At 36.8% G+C, this 23,768-nt stretch overlaps 1 protein-coding gene across 1 annotated transcript in view; it reads left to right on the forward strand.

Moving 5' to 3' along the window:
- Nucleotides 1-23,768, forward strand: part of Upf1 (Upf1 RNA helicase) — a 294,032-nt gene that overhangs the window by 147,167 nt on the left and 123,097 nt on the right. Inside the window, exon 16 of the mRNA XM_090376241.1 lies at nucleotides 8,497-8,614. Coding sequence (XP_090232367.1) covers nucleotides 8,497-8,614 — 118 coding nt within the window. The remainder of the gene's footprint in view (nucleotides 1-8,496; nucleotides 8,615-23,768) is intronic.

Here is a 23,768-nt window from a genome sequence, read left to right on the forward strand (position 1 = left end):
GATCACACAACCACTCCGTATCTTGTAGCTGCTAATAATCATCTACTCCCCTTTAATCAACAATTTTTTAATTTCAATCAGCAAATTTCAAAATCTGTAGAAACTTACTCCGACTCAGCCACTTCACATCTGTGTGTAATATCAGATCTGGTTCATTTTCAGCGAGGTGCATTTTGAAAAGTCTCCTTTGAAGAGATTGTCCTCTTCAAATTGACCAACTTGAAAGCTATGTCCATAACACTTTTAGCATTTAATCTTTTGCTGACTAACACTCGGTGGTGGATGATACAGTGGTAACTCAAAAAATCTGGGAATTCATCATCCTTTTTGCACTATGCGATGAATCCATTAAGATGCCCGTCATTGCTTTAGCTCCATCTGTTGTTATTGATAAGAGCTTAAACGTGGTAATTTAATTTTTTCATTAAAATTTTTGAATGCTTTAAATATATCAAGACTTCTAGTTCTTTCTTTTAATGAAACTGTACCCACAATTCTTCTCTAGTGGCAGAAACATCGAAAACCATAAGAATAAAAACGAGCAATTGAGCTGTATCACTGATGTCTGTAGATTCATCCGGTTGTCAAGAAAAGGACACAATTAGTAATATGAGCATGCAATTTCTTTGCTCTCATTTTTACCAATTTTTTGGAAGCGTCGCATCACATTATTTCGAGATAATTGCAGATCTCGAAGAGCACTTTTAATTTCATTTTTGTTCGTAAAATTTTCAAAAAGAGAGTCTGTTATTTCTAAAAATGCGTATTTGATGAATTGACCATCAGAAAATGGTTTGCATTTTTTTGCAAGAAGATGAGTCACTTTAAATGATGCTACAGTTACTGCTTCAGATTGTAAATTAGGTGTCATGAAGAAATTTTGTTGTGCGAATAATCTGGATTTAAGTTCTTTTAATTTATTTTTTTCTAAGGTCACTATTAGGCGGAAAATCCGATTGGTATTTACCGTGGGGTTGCATTGAACTGTCATTCTAAATTTCCTCTTTTGGATATAGCCATGGAAGCATTGCAAATCGAACAACATTTTTCTTTTATCATTACAGAAAAGTATTCTAGTTCCCACTCTTGATGAAAATGATACGTTTTACTCTTTTTTGTAGTATTTATTTTAGATCAAAAGGTATTAAATTAACATATAAGTACTGCACAGTTATTAATATTAAGTAAGCTAAATAAATCTACACACACTATGTGAAAATTTATTTTTATTTTGTTACATAGAGCATTAATAAAACTACAATAAATAAATTAGCTTTCGGCTGGGTGGCAGCCTTCATCAGATTAAAATACTTGAATGGCAGTTGGAATAGAGATGCACTGCCAGGATGGTGAGTGAGGCACGTGGTTAATTGTTTGTTGATGTTTGTGGCTGTGACGTATGGTGGTGACGTGGCCAGCGTTTGTCTATGGATAGAATTACTGACTCTGTGATGGGGTTAACTTGACAACCACTGTTCCTGTTCAAAGCGGTATCCGAGCATTTTATATTTAGCGATTCCAACCGGGTATGCCTCAGGTAATGGTGGGACCTGTCCACAACCACGACATCGCAGTGTGGGTCGATGTCGTGGTGGGTTGTCCAGACATGCTCGGCGATAGCTGAGTGTTCTACATCTGCCAAACGGATCGCCCTTTTATGTTCTGAGAGACGTTTCTCGAGTCGACGTCCAGTCTCTCCAAAGTAGCAGCTCGTGCAGTCACGGCAAGAGATGCGATAGACCAAACCACTCTGTAGAAGGGTGGGGACAGGTGTTTTTATGTTGGAAAGGAGAGAACACAGTTTCTTGCCTGGGAGTTGGATGCACTTTATCCCATGCGATTTTAGGATTCTACCGATCTGCTGTGACAGGTTGGGGTAGTATGGGATGAATGCCCTCGTGGATGACTTGTCACTGTTGGCGTTGCTGTTGGTCGTCACGTTGTCGCGTGCTTGTAGATCACACCTGTCAAGGACGTCGATGGAGTAGCCACACCTCGTAAGGTCTATTTTGACTCTGGTGATCTCTTTGCGTCTTTCATCTGCGGAGCTGGAGTGTGTCCAGGCGCGAGTTAGCAAGGTTCGGGCAGTTGAGAGGAGGTGGCCCTGTGCGTGTGCTGACTGGAAGTTGGTAAATTGGCCAGCACACGTAGGCTTACGATAAACTGTTGTCTTCAAGCATATGTCTTCGCGCCGGACAAGTGTATCTAGGTATGGTATAGAGTTGTTCGACTCCAGCTCAATCGTGAATTTTATGAAGGGCGATAGTGAGTTGAGGTGGGTTAGGTCACAGCTCGGTCACAGCAAACATCGTGATGGAGGAGTTAGAGGGACATGCGTTTACACACGCACCAGATCACATCGCCTTTTGGTGTCGCTATGTAGACGATGTGTTCGTAGTCATCCCTAGAGACTCAGGTCAGCGACTCCTAAATTCCGGATCGACCGAAATTAAAGCTGCAATCAACTTGCTAGCCACCTCTGCATTAAGAGATTGACAAAAATGTACTCAGCATATAAATAAAAATTTGTTCGAAACTGATAGTCTCTTTAAAAGGTTTTCCAGTAAATGGCAGTAATTATAATTCAGATTGAAAGTTACAACTTTGCTCCATGACAAACCTGCTCTGAAACAAAGTCCTTTTAACCAAATAACAGTAATTTTTTTTTATTTTTTTTTTATTTATTGTTATTATTTGTTTTCAAGAAAACATCCAAAATTGTCTTTTTTTTTTTTTTTGTTAGTTCACTTTACAAAAATTTTGTATCTGTGTACCCACCCTAATAACATTTTTTTATATCAAATTAAGTTATACATACATGTAGGGTATCTAAATCAAAAACCAATTCCCCATTCGTATGGGGAAGGAGATTTGAGCACCCTTGTGGAGATTGTTTTATTTTTATCAACTTGTTTCAAGTTGGCAGATAAAAATTAAAATGCCAATTGATATAAATATAAGTACCACCTGTTTAGAAATGTTGTTTATGGTCCTATCCTAACTGAAATTATGCTACTGTTTTGGTGTCGGGGGTGGGGGAGTAGCAAAAGCACGCCTGTCAGATACATCCTCACTTGGGTAATACTAATATAAACTGCCAACATGAAACAAGATGAGTGCTACTCAAATTATAATTGCCAATTATCTATATATTTAATATGGAAGCTGTTTTCTTTCGACAGTCAGTGTGAACTATAGGCTTAACTGATCGGGCTGAAAGTGGTCTCAAATTAAAACTATATCTTCCTAGGTGTGCAGAGATTTATTAAAATTAAAAAATTCCAAATAGTTTTAGTTTACAGAACAGGCCAGTTATGTATTGCAATGATAATAGTTCAACATTAGCTTCATAGAGAGAGCCACATGATGATGATAACTGTTATTTGTTTATTTTTTTAAGAAAACTCCAAACACAAAAGGTGTTAGAACCTATAGTACTTAGTACCGTGCATTGGTTGGAGGTTGAGAAGATGAAAAAAAGATATTTGTTGACTTTAGACTTGAACTTTTGTAAACTGTAATTTTCAGAAAATACATGTGAAGGAAGGCTGTTCCAGAAAATGGCAGTTGAATGAATAAACGAGGAAGAGGAAAATTTGGTTCTGTGAGTTCGAAGTTGAACAGTAAATGGATGTTGGCTGGTGGCGGCACGTGTTCAGGTATCAAGAGTTGAAAGAGAGAGTGGGAATTATAGAAGCCAATTCAGAAGAACAGTGCCCATGGAAGTATCTAATTGCACTTTTCTGAATGGAATCTAGAAGCCTGAGAGAGGTTTTTGGGGAACTGCCCCAGATGTGGGAACAATATTCAATGGTACGGCGGATTTGTGATTTCTAAAAAGCGAACAGCTGTTTGGAAGAAAAGTAACGCCGAGAGCAAAAAGGAAAACGGAGTTTTTTAGATGCAGAGGAAGGAATGTTTGTAATGTGCTTGTGCCAAGAGAGATTAGAAGTCAGGGTAATCCCTAAAAGAGAGATATTGTCTTGCCTAGAAATTGGAGTGTCACCAAAGATAAGCATATGAGTAGAAGAATCCTTTTTGTGAGATATAAGACAGAACTGAGTTTTAGAAGGATTGAAGTCAACAAATAAGTTGTCTTTGCCCCACTGGAGAATTACCTGGAGATCAGCATTTAAGGAATTAGTAGCAGATATTTGAGACGTTAAAGCTGAATGAGCAGGGCAAGGTTTCTCAAACTGGAACGTGGAATGCAGTGTGCTATCATCAGAAAAACTATGGATAGGATTTCTGGTCAAAAGAGAAGGTCATTAATATATAAGAGGAAAAGAGTGGGGGGGGGGAAGAACTGAACCTTGGGGACACCAGAATTAGTTGAGAAGTTAGAAGACAGAGAGCCATCTACCGTCACCCTCAGTGAGCAGTCAGCGATAAAACTGGGTTACCAATTACAAAAAACTGTTGGTAAACCATAAGATGGAATCTTGTTTAAAAGACCTTTATGCCAAACACGATTGAAAGCCTTTGAGATGTCCAGAGCAACTGCTTCTGTTTCACCAAACTTTTACATAGAATTTGTCCATAAATGGGTAACATAAGCCAAAATATCACCAGCGGATCGACACTGATGGAAGATTTTTAGGTAGTTTAAGAGTTAGCAGTTAATTGATTTCTCCAATACTTTAGAAAGAGTAGAAGTAATTGCAGTGGGATGATAATTGGATGGGAGCAATTTGTAACCTTTTTAGGAACTTGCTGGATGTGAGAAAATTTACAAGCAGAAGGAAAAACACCTTTGGAATAAGAAAGTGTAAAAATTTGGCACAGGAGTAAGTTCAGGAGCGCGGGTTTTGAGAACAAGTGGAGAAATACCATCGGGACCTGGAGCTTTCTTAGCATCAAGATTCGTCGAAATTCTTCTGACATCCCTTTCATAGAAGACCACAGGAGGCATTGAATGGAGTGTGCTGGGAATGGTGGGAGGTGTTTTACCAAAGTCATTAATACATCAGTTGGTAGAAAAATGGGATGGTAGCAGGACAGCTTTATCCTTATCTGAAGTGACTATATAATCATTTGGTTTTGATAGAGGTGGTAGCAGAGATGTGCAAAAGTTTCAGCCAATAGCTTTGGCAGGAGACCAGTATGCTCGGCTACCGTTAGGGCAAGAAGCAAGTTTTCTACTCTTAGCCTGTTTGAAATCTAGCTTGGACAGATTAATAACTGCTTTACAATTGTTCTGAGCTCTGGTGTATGCAGAAAATGAAACTGAAGAGTTGGAAACAAGCCAATTACGATATGCAACACTCTTCTCTTGAAAAGCCTTAGCACGTTTATTGGAAAACCAAGGTTTAGATAAAGGACGAGATTTTAAGGTGTAATGTGGAATAAAGGATTCCATTCCTGCAAGAATAGTTTCACTGTAAGATCTGAGGAAACATTGACATCAGATGTTTTGAAACAGTAATCCGACCAAGGAAAAGAAATCTCGCAGGTCATCCCATTTTGCATTCTTGTAATGCCAAACAATACGATGTTGGCAGTAGCGATGAGATAAAGGCTCCATTGGAGAAGAGACGATCACCAGGTTATGATCTGAGGTGCCTAACGGACCACTCACTTCTAAGCGCTTAGAAGGGTTGCTTGTGAGAAAAAGATCATGCATGTTGGGCGTATGGTAAGAATGAGGTAGATTGTCCAGTATTCTAGTTGGTAAATGAACAATCTGTGGGACATTAGTAATTGCAAAAGCATCAGCATCTCGACCAGCTGAGTTAGTGTGACTAGAAAATGGAGGCCAGCTGGAGTTGAGAATATTAAAATCACCAAGGAAAATTACCCCACTGTTAGGAAAGTTGGACTGAAGAAAGTCAAGTTGCAAAGAGAGGGGAAGTCAAAGATTTCCAAGTGATTAGTGGAATTGGACAAACGATAGAGACAACAGGTGTATTTGACAGAATGAGGTAGTGAGATTTTAAGCCAGAGAAGATTCCAAATTATCAAGTCTCTGGCATGGAATATTGGAATGTACATATGCACAAGTACCACCTTTGAGGCAAAAGGAATCATACTGCGAATAATTTGGGAAACTGAGATGAGCAGTGGTTGAATCAACTGATAACTGAGATTCTGTCAGAAAAGGTACATGGGGTTTGGCAGACTGTAAATGGACATCGTTGAGATTAGAACTGAGACCACCTATATTTGCGAAATGAACTATGAAGTGTTTGGGAGGTTTAAATCTTTTCACAGATAAGTTTGCTCTATTTGTTTGACTATTCATGGTGTATTCTATTGTAAGAAAAGGGGGGGGGGTGAACATGCTGTATGAATTAATGAAATTTTTGGATATGGTGTATGCATGATGAGAATATGCACTGATCCTTGACAATTCCCTCCGTATACACACTACTCGGACTCCCTCCCATCGCTATCTGCAGAGTAGAGGCAGCAAGATTATACATTAGGTGATCCGGAAACCTCCTAGATAGTTACCAATAGGTTTTGTCCGGTGTACTAATTAGTGGCTGGCCTGCAAATAGTGTTACCCTTGAAATGTAAGGAAGTTTGGATCTCGCCATGGGGTTCATCTTAACCTCAAAAGACATGAATCGTACTGCAAGATGGAAGAAATGGGATAGAGCTGAACAGAACTTAGCTCTGGAGACTAAACATGGGTTCCACCACTTCGTCTCCAATAAGCAATATGGTGGTATTGCACCACATTGCTTATTGGAGACGAAGTTGATGAGAGTCATCTACCACCTAGTATTGCCTGGTATCATAGAGGGGCAGCATTCCTTTATGTGGTGTGGGTGCCACACCTTGACCCCTGCTTATGTTGGTTCACACCTGGGTAGTCACCCACAGTGTGCCTGTGCATGGGGGTTATACCCAGGATTACTAACAGTCATACATTCCATAGTAAGCTGCAAGCTGAGGATTTAGCTGTCACAGAACATCCAGGCTTCACCGAAATTGGGTCCACTTGACTTGAGTGTCACCCGAATATCAGTCCCATCAGTGTTTTAGACTCCCAGGTAGGAAGCACAATATATCCGAGAGAATGTCTGTGACAGCCTCGAGGACCTAAAAAACGGTTGTCTAAGTTGATAAGCAATTTTTTTCTGATTAACAATTTGCACTTTAGCTGATTAATAGATTGCACATTCGCACGATCGTGTCCTTTGTTCTGAAAAAAATAAAAAATAATAATAATAAAAGTCTGCTATTAATTGCAACATTTTTGCAACGGGTACAGCTAGCTGTAGCCCTTGCGTGCGATAGGCTTAACCGATTTGGTCTCAAATTGAAGATATTTCTACCTACATGTGCAGAAACATTGGGAAAATATAAAAATTCCGAATAACAAAAAAGCTGAAAAGTTTTTTATTTTACAGAATGGGCCAATTTTCTCTACTTGCACTGCCTACCTTAAAAGAATGAACAGTTTTCACAATGGCTACACATTGATAGCTGTAGCCATTGCGTACAATAGCCCTAACCGATTTGGTCTCAAATTGAAGATATTTCTTCTGCAGGTGCGCAGAAACATGGGAAAATATAAAAATTCGAAACAGTAAAAAATCCGAATAATTCTATTTTACAGAAATAAGAAATGAGGAAGGATTCAACATGTGCTGGCTTACCTACTCACAGGACAGCTAGAGAAAATCTCTCCTACCAATTGCAAAATTTTCGCATGGGGTACTGCTAGTATGAATATATTTTGTGTGTGTCTGTCTGTCTAGCATATACAATAAAATAAAAACATTTTGAACGAAATTTTTATTATATTGCCCCAATGAAAATAATATGTTCTTATTTATAGGAATATATAAAAAATTATCTCCTAAGAATAAATTCTTTAAATTTTTTATTAGAGTCTGTTGTGTAAACACATTTCTGTTATTGAACCCACACTCGCTATTACAAAATCAGTGACATAAAAGCAAATGGAATAGCTACTTACAGAAAAAAAAAAGTCAACGTTATTTTTCTGTTATATATTTCACAGTAATTAAATGACAAAACGAAACATACGAAGAACAGTCAGTGAAATCATTCCCATATGCATTCACTCAAAAAGTAAAGCATGTTTCAATTATTGCAGTGTTGAAAACGAGCCATCTAGCAAATGCTGGGAGAATACTTAATGCAAATATAGGTGAGCATTTATCTGTGTCAAAAACATGCACACATATCAAATTCACAGTGCACACACCAGGTATGAGCAAGAAACAACTCCATTTTTCATCAGTTACCCTTGACTTCCCTCATCACAACCAGAATTTTTCATCAGTTACCCTCATCACAACCAGAATTTCTGAATGAGCAATATCCTAATTTATTGTTTATATTTTTATGCAAATCTTTTTTTTTTTTGCCCAGGCAAATGAATGTCTGAAAGCCGTATTAGCTATTTTCATGTTGATATCTCTCTCTCTCTCTCTCTGTGTGAAAAATTACTTAGGTGTTATTTAAAAAATTATATCATAGTTAATTAATGCTTGTAAAAATTTGTTGTCTTCTTCATAGATGAACGAAAAATGAAAGGAGTTGACTTTCCTTGGCCACAACCTGACAAACCAATGTTTTTCTATGCTTGTCAAGGCCAGGAAGAAATTGCTGGCTCAGGAACATCGTACCTAAATAGGTAATTTTGGAAGTAAAGATATGTATAATGTAAAATAATAAAAAGAAGCTATTTTATCTAATTCATTAAAATGTTGATTTTAGGGATGACTCCAGTCCTGGAGCATATGTGGATACAAATTCATACATTATGAGATCAAATCCGTACACTGCCATAGAAAGTATATGGCCCATTGTTAGCTGTTGTGCTGCTAAATGGGGTACAATAAAACAGTTATATTGAATTTTTAAAACTCATCTGGCTATCCAGAGTATGGGTACTTGTGTAAAATGCAGTTGGCATGCTTATCTGAAACCAGCAGCGACATGCACTTAAACTGCTCACCGGCTGTGAACAGGTAAAAAGAAATTGACCAGTGTGACTTGTTGGTATGGGGCTGTGTGATTCGGTAGATTTTATGGGCACCACTGAGTTGGAGAACATTAAGCCTTTTAGATCTCAGGTAAACTGGTATCCTAAAACTGACCATTAAATGCTGATCAACTCTTCATGGAATTCAACTGGTGCCCAGTAATTTTCAGGTGAAAACTTATGAGGCGATAAACAAGTATGTGGAATGGTGGGTGCATGATTTTCTAATCCTATCACAGATGTTTGAATAAAATGTTGGAATGAGCACTGAAATAATTGAAAGCGGAAGGGAAAAATCTTTATTGCAGTTCAGCTATTTTAACTTATCAAAGAAAAAAATGGTTAGTGGCAAAGTCTTCTGAAGCTATATATATATAAAAAAAATTAAGAAATACAAGTTAAGAGATATAAGTAAAATAGTACTGAGATATTGAAAAGGAACAAAATGTATGTAACATAGTAAAGGAATGAATAAAACCACAGTATACAAAAAAATTACATATAAAAATGCATGTAAAAATAGATAAGGATTACACAACAATATCCTCTTTTTTTTTTTTTTTTTTTTTTATACAGTTAACAGTATATTACCATAAACTGCAGCTTGCTGATTGCATTCGCCTTCCTATACACCGATGAGCCAAAACATTACGAGCAGCAAGTCATTATACGAATCGAAGCAACTGCAGGTGAACTATGCTGCAAGTCAGGACACAGTATAAAAAAACACCTGATACTGATCTCCGGTCAGTGTTATATCTTGTTCTTCAGATGGGAAGGGCAGCAGACTTAAGGGAGTTTGACAAAGGCAAAATTGTAATGGCCACACGACTGGGTCAGAGCATATCTGAAAAGGCACAGCTGGTGGGGTGCTCGCAGTCAGCCGTGGTTAGTACCTACCGAAAGTGGTCTGGGGAGGGAAAACCCACGAACCGCCGGCGAGGTGTTGGACGACCACGGCTCATCAAAGCTCGAGGTAAGCGAAGACTCTCTGGATGGTAGGTGGCAACAGAAGAGCGACTGTGGCACAACTAGCCAGTAATTGGAATGCTGGTGACAGAAATAATGTGTCACAACACTGTACATCGAACCCTGTTGAAAATGGGGCTGTGTAGCCGCAGGCTGCCTCCTATGCCCATGCTAACCATGGTTCGCCAGTGACAGTGCCTACAGTGGGCACGTGAGCATCGAAACTGGACCTTGAGTGATTGGAAGATTGTTGTCTAGTATGATGAATCACATTTCCTGTTGCCACGTGTGGACGGCCAGGTACGTGTGCATTGTTTACCTGGGGGAAGTGATCGCACCTGGATGCACTGTGGGACGAAAACAAGCCTGTGGCAGTGGTGTCATGCTTTGGGTGATGTTCTGCTGGGACACCCTGGGACTAGGTCATCCATGAGCCAGGCACTTTATCGTCTACCACTTACCTAAACATGATTGCCGAACAGGTACACCCTTTCGTGGCAACAGTCTTTCAGCAGATGTTCAGCACTGGTTCACGAAACATGAGGAAGGGAAGACTGCTGGGTATTGCTCTGGCTTCCAAATTCCCCAGACATTAACCCCAATAAGCATTAGTGGTTTGTGTCACAACACTGTTAAAGGATCTGCTGGTTACGTGGTGGTACTAGATACCACAAGACACATTTAGAAATCTTGTAGCATCCATGCCTCACCGGGTACGAGCTGTTTTGGCTGCACGTGGAGGACCAACATCATATTAGGTAGGTGGTCATAATGTTTTGGCTCATCGGTGTATATTTCTCTTGGCCTTAACCTTGTTTTGTAAATATTTAATTCTAAATTTGCTATTTTCTTAATCCTTTGTTTTATTATTATTTCCTGGCATGTGCTTTGCATCAGAAACAGACTTTATATTGTTGTCTTTTCATACAATTTTGGTGGTTATCTCTTGATATTGACAATTTTAAGGAATTGTGCATTATGACAATATCTGTTTTTATTCTTATATTTTTTTATATGGGCTACAATAAAATAGTTATATTGAACAATTTACATAGATAGTATCAATCAGAGCTGTAATACTCAATACGTTCTACGTTGATATTAATATTTGTAAAATGATAAGAGGAGTTTACCTCAATATTACGTAGAACACTTCCGTATGATACTCTCCAGAAATTAAAGCGAAAAAATCAAAAACTTACATTAGAGTAAAAAATAAATAATTAAAAACCAATTTAACACAATTAAAAAGAATCTAACGAAAATATTCAAAACGATTTTTTCCTTCCTGAAGCTGACAACATAAAATCATTTTGAATATTTTTGTTAGATTATTTTTAATTTTTAATTGTGTTAAATTGGTTTTTAATTATTTATTTCTTACTCTAATGTAAGTTTTCGATTTTTTTTGTTTTAATTTCTGGAGAGTATCATACGGAAGGGTTCTACGTACTATATTGAGGAAAACATCTCATATTATTTTACAAATATTGAACAATTTACATATATTTTATATTATTATTATTAATTTTTTTTTAATACCATGATTTTCTTTATTCCTTTACTCTTTTACATATACATATTTTACATTTTACATATTTTCTGGTTGTTGGGTTCTGACTATGTGTGTGTGTGTGTGTGTGTGTGTGTGTGTGTGTGTGTGTGTGTGTGTGTGTGTGTGTGTGTGTGTGTGTGTGTACACATATGTACATACATACAAGGCATAGAAAATACATTCCTGTGCCAACATACAGGTTGGCATAGGAAAGTATTTCTTGTATCAGATAAGAAATAGCAAAGTAAACAGTCATAGTCGATATTATCTATGTTGAAGACCTTGCCATATGTAAAGACAACAAAGGTATGTATTAGTGATTTCAGTTTTGTAAAACAGCTGTGTTCTTTAATTCCTTTCTCGTGTTAAAATAATGGGTAATGGATACACTTTTGCAGAAATGGCTGATGTGCATTTCTGTTATGGTCGTACTAATGGGAATACACGTATAGCTCGTCTGCTTTATCAAGAGTCCTTTTGTACTCATGGAATCCCATGTGCTCAGATTTTCAGTTGTCTTCATTCGAGTTTGAGGGAACATGGTTAATTTTCTAAAAACGTACACGACACAAGAAGATTAAGAAATGTTCGAACAGCAGCAGTTCAAGATCGCATACTGCGTGCAATTGAAGATAATAGTCGAAGCAGTATACGAAGGATTTCAGCAACTGAAGGTGTTGCACAGTCCGTTGTGTGGAGAATCGTACATGAAAACGGACTGTATCCCTATCACTTGAAACATGCACAAGCCTTGTTAGAACCTGATTATCAATGTAGGCTACAATTTTGTCAATGGTCCTTGCATAAATGTCTAGAGAATCCTTACTTCCTCTGTTGTGTCCCTTCACAGGTGAGGCAATGTTCACAAGACATGGAATTATTAATTTCCATAACACTCATATTTGGAGCGAAGAGAATCCACATACAATTATTAAAGCAAATCTTCAGCATGAGCATCAAATCTCCGTCAACACTTGGACAGGCATTCTTAGAGATGCATTGGTGGGTCCATATGTTTTTCCAAATAGGCTGACAGGACCTCTGTACCACGAGTTGTTAGAAAATTTGGTAAAAAAAACATTCTTCCAAATTTATTAAAAAGGGAATTTATTAGAAGGCCATTTTGAACACCTATTGTGATTACTTGTGCAATTATAGTAAGCTACATTCATACTAAAATAAAATTGATTTATTTCGGAAACAAGAAGTTTGTGGACCCATGTTTATTAGGACTTTTTTCTCAAATTCGAGGTGTGAAATCCACCTGTAATTTTTTTTGACACTTGTTTAGAATTGCCGTGTGTGTGTGTGTGTGTGTGTGTGTGTGTGTGTGTGTGTGTGTGTGTGTGTGTGTGTGTGTGTGTGTGTGTGTGTGTGTGTGTGTGATTTTCTAAATGTACAACTAATTGTGGAATGTTTTTGGTAAATGGTGTTTGCCTATAGGTATAGAGTGCTTACGGATCAGGTTAGCCCTTAAAGGCTTCTTAATTCTGTAGGGCCTATAAACATTATATTTATGTAGCTATTTAAGTTAATATTAAGGAAAATTTCATTACAATTGGCTGATGATCTTTCATTACCTGCAGCTAACATCTAATCAAAATTAATAATCATGCTTATAACTATTCTTATTCTAAAATACGATGCAATTTAATTTAATACATTCCATCACGTGGTCATCAATCCCCTACTTCGTCGGGGGCTTTGAGTGGATCGATGGCCCATTCAATGTAATGCCTCATACATACCCGTTTCTGTTGTCACTATACCAGTTTTGCTAATCTTTAGTCTAAGTATGGTTATATTAGTTATATTTAAATTTTTGTATTAAAATTTTTTGTTCTTGTTAGTGTTCTATACAGCAAACTGGGATAGTTGACACAAAGCCCTACGGGTATGTATCCGAATATGTCAAAGTTCTTACTTACTGTTACTAGTCCAGTAGAGATTGTAGTTTAGAAAGGGGGAACTACTCACCTTCTAAATGTTTTATTTGTAGCAAAGTTTTGCCGTGCAGCTGCACTTACTGTATTCAATGGTGTGATGGTGTATTAGCTTCAGGCCCCGTTATCCTATGCTGATGCTTGTGGTGGGTGGGGGGGATTTTTTAAGTGGTTGGGTGCAATTCTATATGCAATTTGTTAACATTGGAATTTATACCTAATGTATTTACATTTCCTTTTTCTTTTGCCATACCTCGGACTTTGCCAGTATTGCTTTTCTAAGCACAACAGCACGTATATGTCTTATGGTATAGCTATTTACATATTTACAGCCTCTTACTAGGTGATTTTATGCCAGTATTTTAATCTGGAGGGTATTTTTTGGATTTGGACTCAAATACCTATAGGCAAACACCATTTACCAAAACATTCCACAATTAGTTGTACATTTAGGAAATTATAATTACAGGCACGTATAACGTCCAATTAGTTTATATACAATGGCGTTAATGATGCACTAAAGATCTCTTAAAAGAAATAGGTTGAAATCTAACTAGATTAGCATTAAATATAAGTAATACTATTATAATATCCAACATGATTAACTTTATATATATATATATATATATAAATAATAACATGCTACATCGGCAGAGTAACTAAATTTAACCGAGGAGACTATTTCTGCATGACTATTTCTGGATAGTGCTCCTAACTATGTTAGTACACTGACACATACACAAATAACACACACTTCACATAGCAATCTGGCGCCTCCGTAGCCAGGTGGGAAGGAGCAGCAGTGCATAGCACATGCTTCTTGATTAGACCCAGGTTCAAGCCCGTCACCACGAAATACGGAGGATGCGGAAAGGTCAGGGAATGACCACCGCATATCCCGGAGCAATATGGCCTTAGTTGCTAATGCTCCTAAAAACCAAATAACAACAACAACAACAGAGCAATCTAGCATATAATGCTTCTAGCTCTGATATCCGAGATCCATTTCTTAAATTTCAACTTTGTAATAACAAATTATGTCTTACTTGTCCTTATATGCATCCAAATCATGCTACAATTTATATAAATGCACAAATATTTTGCAAAATGAATAATGTTATATATATGATATTGTGAATGATGTCACCGTCCTGAATAAGGTAAATGTTGGAAGTGATCACAGAATGGTAAGATGTACACTTGATATAGATGTAGGAAAGGAAAGGAAAAAACTGACTCGAGTAAATAATACAAAGGTCTTTGAGATAACAGAAGAGGAGAAAAAGCAGTATGTACTGGAACTTAAGAACAAGTTTGAGCTTCTGCAGACTGCTGAGGACCAAGATATCGACGAAGAATATTACAACTTTTTGAAAGTGATAAAGCCCAAGAAACCTATAGGGAAAAAGAAATCCAAAGAAGAAAAAATTAGTCAAGAAACACTTGTCATGATGAACCGAAGACGACAAATGAAAAGCAAGAAAAACACTGACAGGGAGAAAATTGAGTATACTGAGTTATGCAAAGCCATTAGAAAGAGACTCAGAGAGGACATAAGAAGATTTAACACAAGAAAAGTAGAACAAGCATTAAGGGAAAACAAAGGATTTAAATCAGCAGCCATGATCAGTAATACAGAAAGACAAATGATACTGAAACTGAAGAATAGCGATGGTGTACTTATAAACAGCAGAGAAAGCATAATTCAAATAGCAGAAGACTACTATAGAGAATTATACAAGGAGCGAGGGAATGATACCAGCAGTGGGGAAGATGGATTGCAAAGTAGCAACACATACGACATACCCGATATTCTTCCTGATGAGGTAGAACATGCATTGAAGAAAATGAAGAATCGGAAAGCCCCGGGGGAAGATGAAGTTACTGTAGAGTTGTTAAAATTGGGAGGAAGAGACATAACACAAAAACTGGCAAGGCTCTTCACAAAGTGCATTAGAAAAGGTGTGACACCTAAGCAGTGGAATAATGCAATCATAGTTTTGCTGCATAAGAAAGGAGATAAATCAGAAATTGGAAATTATAGACCAATTAGCTTGTTATCCCACATCTACAAGTTGTTCACAAGGGTCATTACTAACAGATTAGAAAGAATACTGGATGAGAATCAACCGAAAGAGCAAGCTGGCTTTAGGACAGGATTCTCAACTATGGATCACCTTCATGTAATATCACAGCTAAGGGAGAAAGCAAATGAATATAAAACACCATTATGCCTGGCATTTGTGGATTATGAAAAGGCATTTGACTCCATACAGCATAAGGCAATGTTTCGGGCACTGGAAAGACAAGGCATTGATACCCCATATATTATGATTTTGAAGAAAATATACGAGAGTGCTACCTCCTTTATTAGACTAGACAAAGACAGTAGGAAATTTAAAATTGAGAAAGGAGTTCGACAAGGAGACACAATATCTCCGAAGCTGTTTACTGCTGCCCTTGAGGAAGCTTTCAGAAGATTAGACTGGTCGCAGAAAGGAGTCAATGTGAACGGAGAGTACCTAAACCATTTGCGATTTGCAGATGACATTGTGGTCATAAGCCATGATCCCAAAGAATTAGAGGAAAATCTTAATCAGTTATGCACAGCTAGTAAGGATTTTGGACTAAAGATGAATATGGCTAAAACAAAAGTAATGATGAACAAGTATGCCACAGAAAGGGAAATAATGATTGAAGGAGCAGTAATTGAAAAGGTGGAGTCATATACTTATCTGGGACAAGTTATTAGCTGTAATAATGATAAATGGCTGGAAGTCAAGAGAAGAATAAATTTTGGATGGATAGCATTCAGGAAATATAGTCACATACTGAAGAGCAATATCCCAGTTTGTCTGAAACGTAAAATAATGGACCAATGTATACTCCCCACCATGACTTATGGAAGTGAAACTTGGGCACTCACCAAAAGAATGGAAGAGAAGCTGAGAACCACACAGCGAAGAATGGAACGAATCATATTGGGAATAAGACTGTTAGATAAGAAGAGAAACACATGGATTAGGCAACAAACTCAAGTAAAGGACATTCTTATCAAAACTAAAGAACTAAAATGGTCTTGGGCAGGACACATAGCTCGAAGACATGATGACAGATGGACTAAGAAAATAACAGAATGGTATCCAAGAGGAGCTAGAAGAAAACCTGGAAGACAAAGGCGGAGATGGATAGATGAAATTCATGAGTTTGTGGGTAGTGAATGGATGTCCAGTGCTCAAAACAGAAGCAACTGGAAAGTTGCTGGAGAGGCCTTCATCCTGCAGTGGATTGAAAATGGCTGATGATGATGATGATGATGATGATATGATCACTTGTCGTACTTGCAGTGTTAAATATATTGGTCAAACCAGTAATAATTTACATATCAGAATGAATTTACATCTTTCAGACATTAATACTTACAATAAGAAGTCTAGTAAGAAAACAGGTAATCTTGAACATGATATTGAATTTAGACATTTCCAAAAACATACTTTTGGTAATATTTTCATTTCAGTACTTAATGTAATTATTAACACAAATGAAAAATTACTGCAAGAAGAAATTAGCATGTTACAGTATAAAACACTATCCATAGGAACTGAATAACAGATTTAATCAAAAATACATGACTAATAATTTGAAAGATATTTGTGTTTATAATATGTTTCAAATTGCTAAACTTCATAAATCTAAATGCAAAAGAAAATAAAGTAAATCTAAAACATTTAAGAGCGACCGAGAACAGCTAGGGGATTTCATAGATTTATTTAAAATTTGGGATACCGATCCTATAAACATTGGTAAAATACATAATACACTCTTCGGCATTAAACTTAGTGCACTCAAAGCCCTAAGCAGGAAAGCCAATAATTATGTCTTTGAATCTTGTCACCTTATGCACATTATACTAGACATTGTTAAATTCAGAATTAATATTTTGAATATTAACAAGCAACCAGAAAACTCTGTCCTTGTCTTATATTTTCAAAATAAAATGATGGATAATTTGGATATACATAGAACTGTTAACTTACGTAACGACTTGCTACCTATTAATAACTTACATATTAATATCAGATTTAGATATGCTAAACCATTTGGTCTCAAAGCATGTAACTATAAAATAATAGCTACAAACCTTCACAATATTGGACAGGATATGTGTGTTTGCCACAAGCCTTCATTTCTTAGATACGTAGATCCTAACCATAACCACATTATAACCGGCGATTTAGATATAATCCCATATCCTGAGCTTAGAGATATTTTATCACTTGGTTTTAAGTTTCGACCTAATCTACGTATTAATAAATCAACTTTAAAAAAACTGTTATATCTAGATTTATTAAAATACTGCATAAAATCTGCATACACATATAACATACTGGTTGAGGCATACCACATGTGGCTGTTCACAATGCTAAATATCATATTTAACAAATATAATCAATTGAAATTCATACCGGATAATCTAAATAATACAAAATTAATAAATGAGGAGCTCAAAGAAATACATAAACATTTTGTAATTACTCCGGTTGACAAAGCTGCTTGCAATTATGCAATTATATGTAAGTCATATTACATAGAAATTATTAAAAATGAACTGCAGTCCAGTAGCACATACAAATACATAGCATCTTCCCCTAATGTAATAATCAAAAAACTAATTGCATTGCATAAAAAATTAAAGTAAAATAACCTAAAAAAACTTACCAATTATAAATGCAATAAAAAATAACAATATTCAACAATTACAAACATTTGACTTTAACCGTTTATTCACTAGTATCAATCTCGACAATTTAAAAGATGTTCTCCAAAAACTATATTTGGAACATAAAAATGCTATAAAGTTTGATTTAACCTCTGGGATACGCTAATAAATTTATGTATTTTTAAGAATTACATATGTGACGGAACTACGTTATACTTACAAGTGAATGGCACCCCTGTGGAAGTCCAGCATCCTGCATAATTGCAAATCTATCTATATTCTACAGAAAGAACATTCCAAGATAGCCTACTTATGTTCAGATACATAGATGATCTATGTGTGTTTAATTGTCCGCATTTCATTTTAGATTACAGCAAATTATACCCAGAACTGTTCTAACAGTTCTGGGTATAATGTTAGTATCAGAACTAACAGTTCTGATACTATTGCAAATTACCTGGATTTTCGTATAGAAATATTCCATAATGATATAGATGTAAACATATATAATAAAAGAGACGCATTTAATTTCAATGTAGTCAGCCTTACAAACTGGAGATCTAAAATATCGAAATCAGTGAATGCTAATATCATTTTATCCCAATGCCTGAGGATTGCTTCTATTTGCTATAAAAACACAACCTGTTCAGCAAACATAATAGCATTGTACAATAAGTTGATAAATAATAATTTCCCTATCGCTTACCTGAAATACCACTTCAGTAAGGCGATCGGTATAATTAATTTCAAAAATTTATTTTCTGAACCCATTGCTTCAATATAATTACCATAATTACGGATTTAGAGCCGTGTATATTATGTACATAGGATACACTTTGCTTTCTTGGTGTCTTACGGCTTAGAAAACTTGTACCCACCAGCCTGCAAATTAGTGTATCATTTATCTTATCTTATTTTATGTTATTTTATCTTATCTTATTTTATAATCACATTGTATATACTTAAGTTCACGCTAAGGTGACATGCAAATTCAGCTCAGGATCCTACTATAGGAACGGGTTTGCGATCTCGGGCATACCCGAGCTACAACTTATCTCTTGTATTGTCTTTAAACTGTCCTACACTCTTTGTTCTTATTTCTCCGAAATTATTAGGGTAATCCAAGGATGTAGGAGAAACTATTTCTTATTTATACTACTATATTTTTCCATTTATGGAGTTCAGGTTCTATTATTCCTACTCTATTAGTTTTTATTCTTACTATCTGCATGTTTCTATTTGCGTTAACTTAACTAATTATTTATTTATTTTTACCATATCCATCACATAGGGGTCACCACATATATACTCACTAGAGGGATTATTATTTCATAACGACTAGTTGTTACATTATGTCCTGGATACGGTAGATATGCTTTATACTTTACACTTATTCTTATTTTAATTATTAAATTACGTTCTCTGTCGGGTCAACGATGTTCAATATATGCTTACATTTATAATATCTTCCTTTTGATTCAAAAAATTAACTACCTTCAAATTACTTAATCTCTGGATTTTTTTATATTTTATATATCTTAGCAGATATTGATCATTACAGAAACAGAGATCGTCTTTTTTTGCCTTCAGTCTGGGTGGTTGGCCCCAGTTGAAGTCATCTAGATTGTGGGTAGACAACAATAAGTTTTATGTATATATATACATAAAAGTAGTGTGTATGCAGGGAGCACTGTCGAGGCCACGTTATGTCAAGGATCTGGGTATATTCTTACTGTGTGTACGCCATATCCAAAAATTTCATTACTTCATACAGCATGTCCCACTCACTTTTTCTTACTATTGAATACACCATGAATTGTCAAACTAATAGAGCAAGCTTATCTGCTAAAAAATCTAAACCTCCCAAACACTTCCTAATTCATTTCGCAAATATATGTCTCAATTCTAATCTCAACGATGTCCATTTCCACTTGCAGTCTGCCAAACCCCATGACCGATAACTGACAGAATCTCAGTTATCGGTTGATTCAACTACTGCTCATCTCAGATGCCCAAATTATTCGCTGTATGATTCCTTTCGCCTCAAAGGTGGTACTTGTGCATACGTCCGTTCCGATATTCCCTGTCAGAGACTCGGCAATTTGGAATCTCCTCTCTTTGATCTTCTCTGGCTTAAAATCTCTCTACCTCATTGTGTCAAATTCATCTGTTGTCTCTACCGTTCTCCCAACTCCACTAATCACTTGGAGCTCTTTGACTTTCTCCAGTCCAACTTTCCTAACAGTGAGGTAATTTTCCTTGGTGATTTTAATGTTCACAACTCCAGCTGTCTTCTGTTTTCTAGTCACACCGACCCAGCTGGTCAAGATGCTGAGGCTTTTGCAATTACTAATGACCTTGCACAGATTGTTCATTTACCTACAAGAATACCGGACAATCCTAATCATACAGCCAATATGCTTGATCTTTTTCTCACAAACAACCCTTCTAAGTACGCGGTCGTAGTGAGAGGTCATTTAGGCACTTCAGATCACAACTTGGTGATTGTCTCTTCTCCGATGGAACCTTTATCTCATGGCTATTCTGAACCTCGTGTTGTTTGGCATTACAAGAATGCAAAATGGGATGACCTGCGAGACTTCTTTTCTTCTTTTCCTTGGTCGGATTACTGTTTCAAAACTTCTGATGTCAATGTTTGCTCAGATCGTGTCAGTGGAATTATTCTTGCAGGAATGGAATCCTTTATCCCACACTCCACTTTAAAATGTCGTCCTTTATCTAAACCTTGTTTTTCCAATAAATGTGCTAAGGCTGTTCAAAGAAGAATGTTGCATATCGAAATTGGCTTGTTTCTAATTCTCCAGTTTCATTTTCTGCATACACGAAAGCTCGCAACAATTGTAAAGCAGTTATTAATCAATCCAAACTAGAGTTTGAACAGGCTAAGAGTAGAAAACTTGCTTCTTGCCCTAATGGTAGCTGAGCATTCTGGTCTCTTGCAAAAGCTATTAGCCGCAACTTTTGCCCAGCTCTGCTCCCACCTCTGTCCAAACTAAATGGTTCTGTTGTCACTTCAGCCAAGGATAAAGCTGACCTGCTAGCATCCCATTTTTCTTCCAACTCATGTATTAATGATCTTGGTAAAACACCTCCCACCATTCTCAACACCCTCCATTCAATGCCCCCTGTGGTCTTCCGTCAAAAGGATGTCAGAAGGATTTTGACGAATCTTGATGCTAAAAAAAGCTCCAGGTCCCGATGGTATTTCTCCATTTGTTCTCAAAACCTGTGCTCCTGAACTTACTCGTATTCTTTGCTGTCTTTTTTCATTTTCTTATTCCAAAGGTGTTTTTCCTTCTGCTTGGAAATTTGCTCATATCCAGCCTGTTCCTAAAAAGGGTGACAAATCCTTCCCATCCAATTACCGTCCCATTGCAATTACTTCTACTCTTTCTAAAGTAATGGAGAATCAATTAACCGCCAACTCTTAAACTACCTAGAAACCTTCCATCTGATCAACGATCAGATGGAAGGTTTCTAGGTAGTTTAAGATTAAGTTTCTAGGTAGTTTTTCCAGTATGGATTCCGTCGATCCCCTGGTGATATCCTGGCTTATGTTACCCATTTATGGACTAATTCAATGGGAAAGTTCGGTGAAACACAAGTAGTTGCTCTTGACATCTCAAAGGCTTTCGATCGTGTTTGGCATAAAGGTCTTCTAAACAAACTTCCATCTTATGGTTTGCCAACTGTTTTTAGTAATTAGTTATCCAGTTTTCTCTTTGATCGCTCACTGAGGGTGATGGTAGATGGCTCTCTGTCTTCTAACTTCTCCACTAATGCTGGTATCCCCCAAAGTTCAGTTCTTTTTCTCTTGTATATTAATGACCTTCTTCCATTGACTGGAAATCCTATCCATAGTTTTGCCGATGATAGCACACTGCATTTCACTTTCCGTTTTGAGAAACCTTGTCCTGCTCTTATCAGGTTCAACTTCTCGAAAATCTGCTACCAATTCCTTAAATGCCAATCTTCAGGTAATTCTCCAGTGGGGCAAAGACAACTTAGTTGATTTCAACCCTTCTAAAACTTAGTCTTGTTTCTTCTTCTTCAAAGCATTCTTCTGCTCCTATGCTTAGCTTTAGTGACACTCCGATTTCTAGGCAAAATGATATATCCCTTTTGGGGATTACCCTTACTTCTAATCTCTCTTGGCACAAGCACATTACAAATATTGCTTCCTCTGCATCTAAAAAACTTGGTTTTCTCTTTCACTCTCGGCGTTACTTTTCTTCCAAACAGCTGCTCACTCTGTATAAATCGCAAATCCGCCCTGTCATGAAATATTGTTCCCACATCTGGGGTGGTGCCCCCAAAACCTCTCTCAGGCTTCTTGATTATATTCAGAAGAGGGCAGTTAGGTTAATTAATGATTCATCTTTAACAGTCTCTCCACTCGCTGTCTCATAGACTTACTGTTTCCGCTGCATGCCTCTTCTACAGATACTTCCATGGGCACTGTTCTTCTGAATTGGCTTCTATAATTCCCGCTCTCTTTCAAAACGGTCCGAACACATGCTGCCTCCAGCCAACATCCATTTACTGTCCAACTCCAAACTCCCAGAACCAACTTTTCATCTTCCTCGTTTATTCATTCAACTGCCGTTTTCTGGAACAGCCTTCATACGTATTTCCTGAAAATTACAGTCTACAGAAGTTCAAGTTTAATGTCAAAAATATCTTCTTTCATCTTCTCAACGTCCAACCCATGCATAGTACTAAGTACTATAGGTTCTAATACATCTCATGTTTGGGGTTTTCATAAAAAAAAACATATATTTTTAAATATATTTATATCCTTTGCATTTCTTTAAATCCAGCTTGGTATTGTCTGCTTGAATTACATTCTATATTATTATCTTCAATAGTATAAAAAATATTTGATATACAGTGGTACCTTGGATTACGAGTAACTTGGTCTGCGAGTGTTTTGCAAGACGAGCAAAAATTTTTAATAAATTTTAACTTGATAAACGAGCGAGGTCTTGCTATACGAGTACAGTCAGTCCTCGTATAACACGTGTTTACACTACACGAATTCGATCATACACGATTTATAAATAGGGGAACGATATCTTATATAACACGAACCGAATTCGCTTTTGTGTTTACAAGAAATGGCAGTCGAACGCAGAATCACCCCAAATGAACGCAACACGATGGGAATGAAGAGAAGATTCCGAAAATGTATTTATGTGTTTTATATCAGTGAAGGGGAAACACATTTCACCGTAATAACGTTAAAACCAACACAATTCCAGCTATCGGTATACAGTAATCGCAAATGCAATTAGACCGAGTTTACTACCAGTTTATAACAGATTCCACTAGCAGAAACGCAACTGGAAATTGTTTTTATTGTTTTATTGTAGTAACCCCTTGAAATGTGCTTTAAGAAAATGTGAGGTGTTAATAGTGTATCTCTGCCTTTATGGTGTTGTTTATTCAGTTGCTACACTGGCGCAGCTTTGTTTATGTGTATCTAGGGTGCCTCCTCATTTTGTAATTGTGCTTTATTTCCTAAAAATTGCCTACCGAGCATCACGTGATCACGTGCTGCTCGGGATTGTGGTTAATCGTCTCGCATGTTCGGTC

The sequence above is a fragment of the Mastigoproctus giganteus genome, chromosome 1, assembly GCF_048544385.1.
Source record: "Mastigoproctus giganteus isolate SK-2022 chromosome 1, ASM4854438v1, whole genome shotgun sequence".
Taxonomy (NCBI): domain Eukaryota; kingdom Metazoa; phylum Arthropoda; class Arachnida; order Uropygi; family Thelyphonidae; genus Mastigoproctus; species Mastigoproctus giganteus.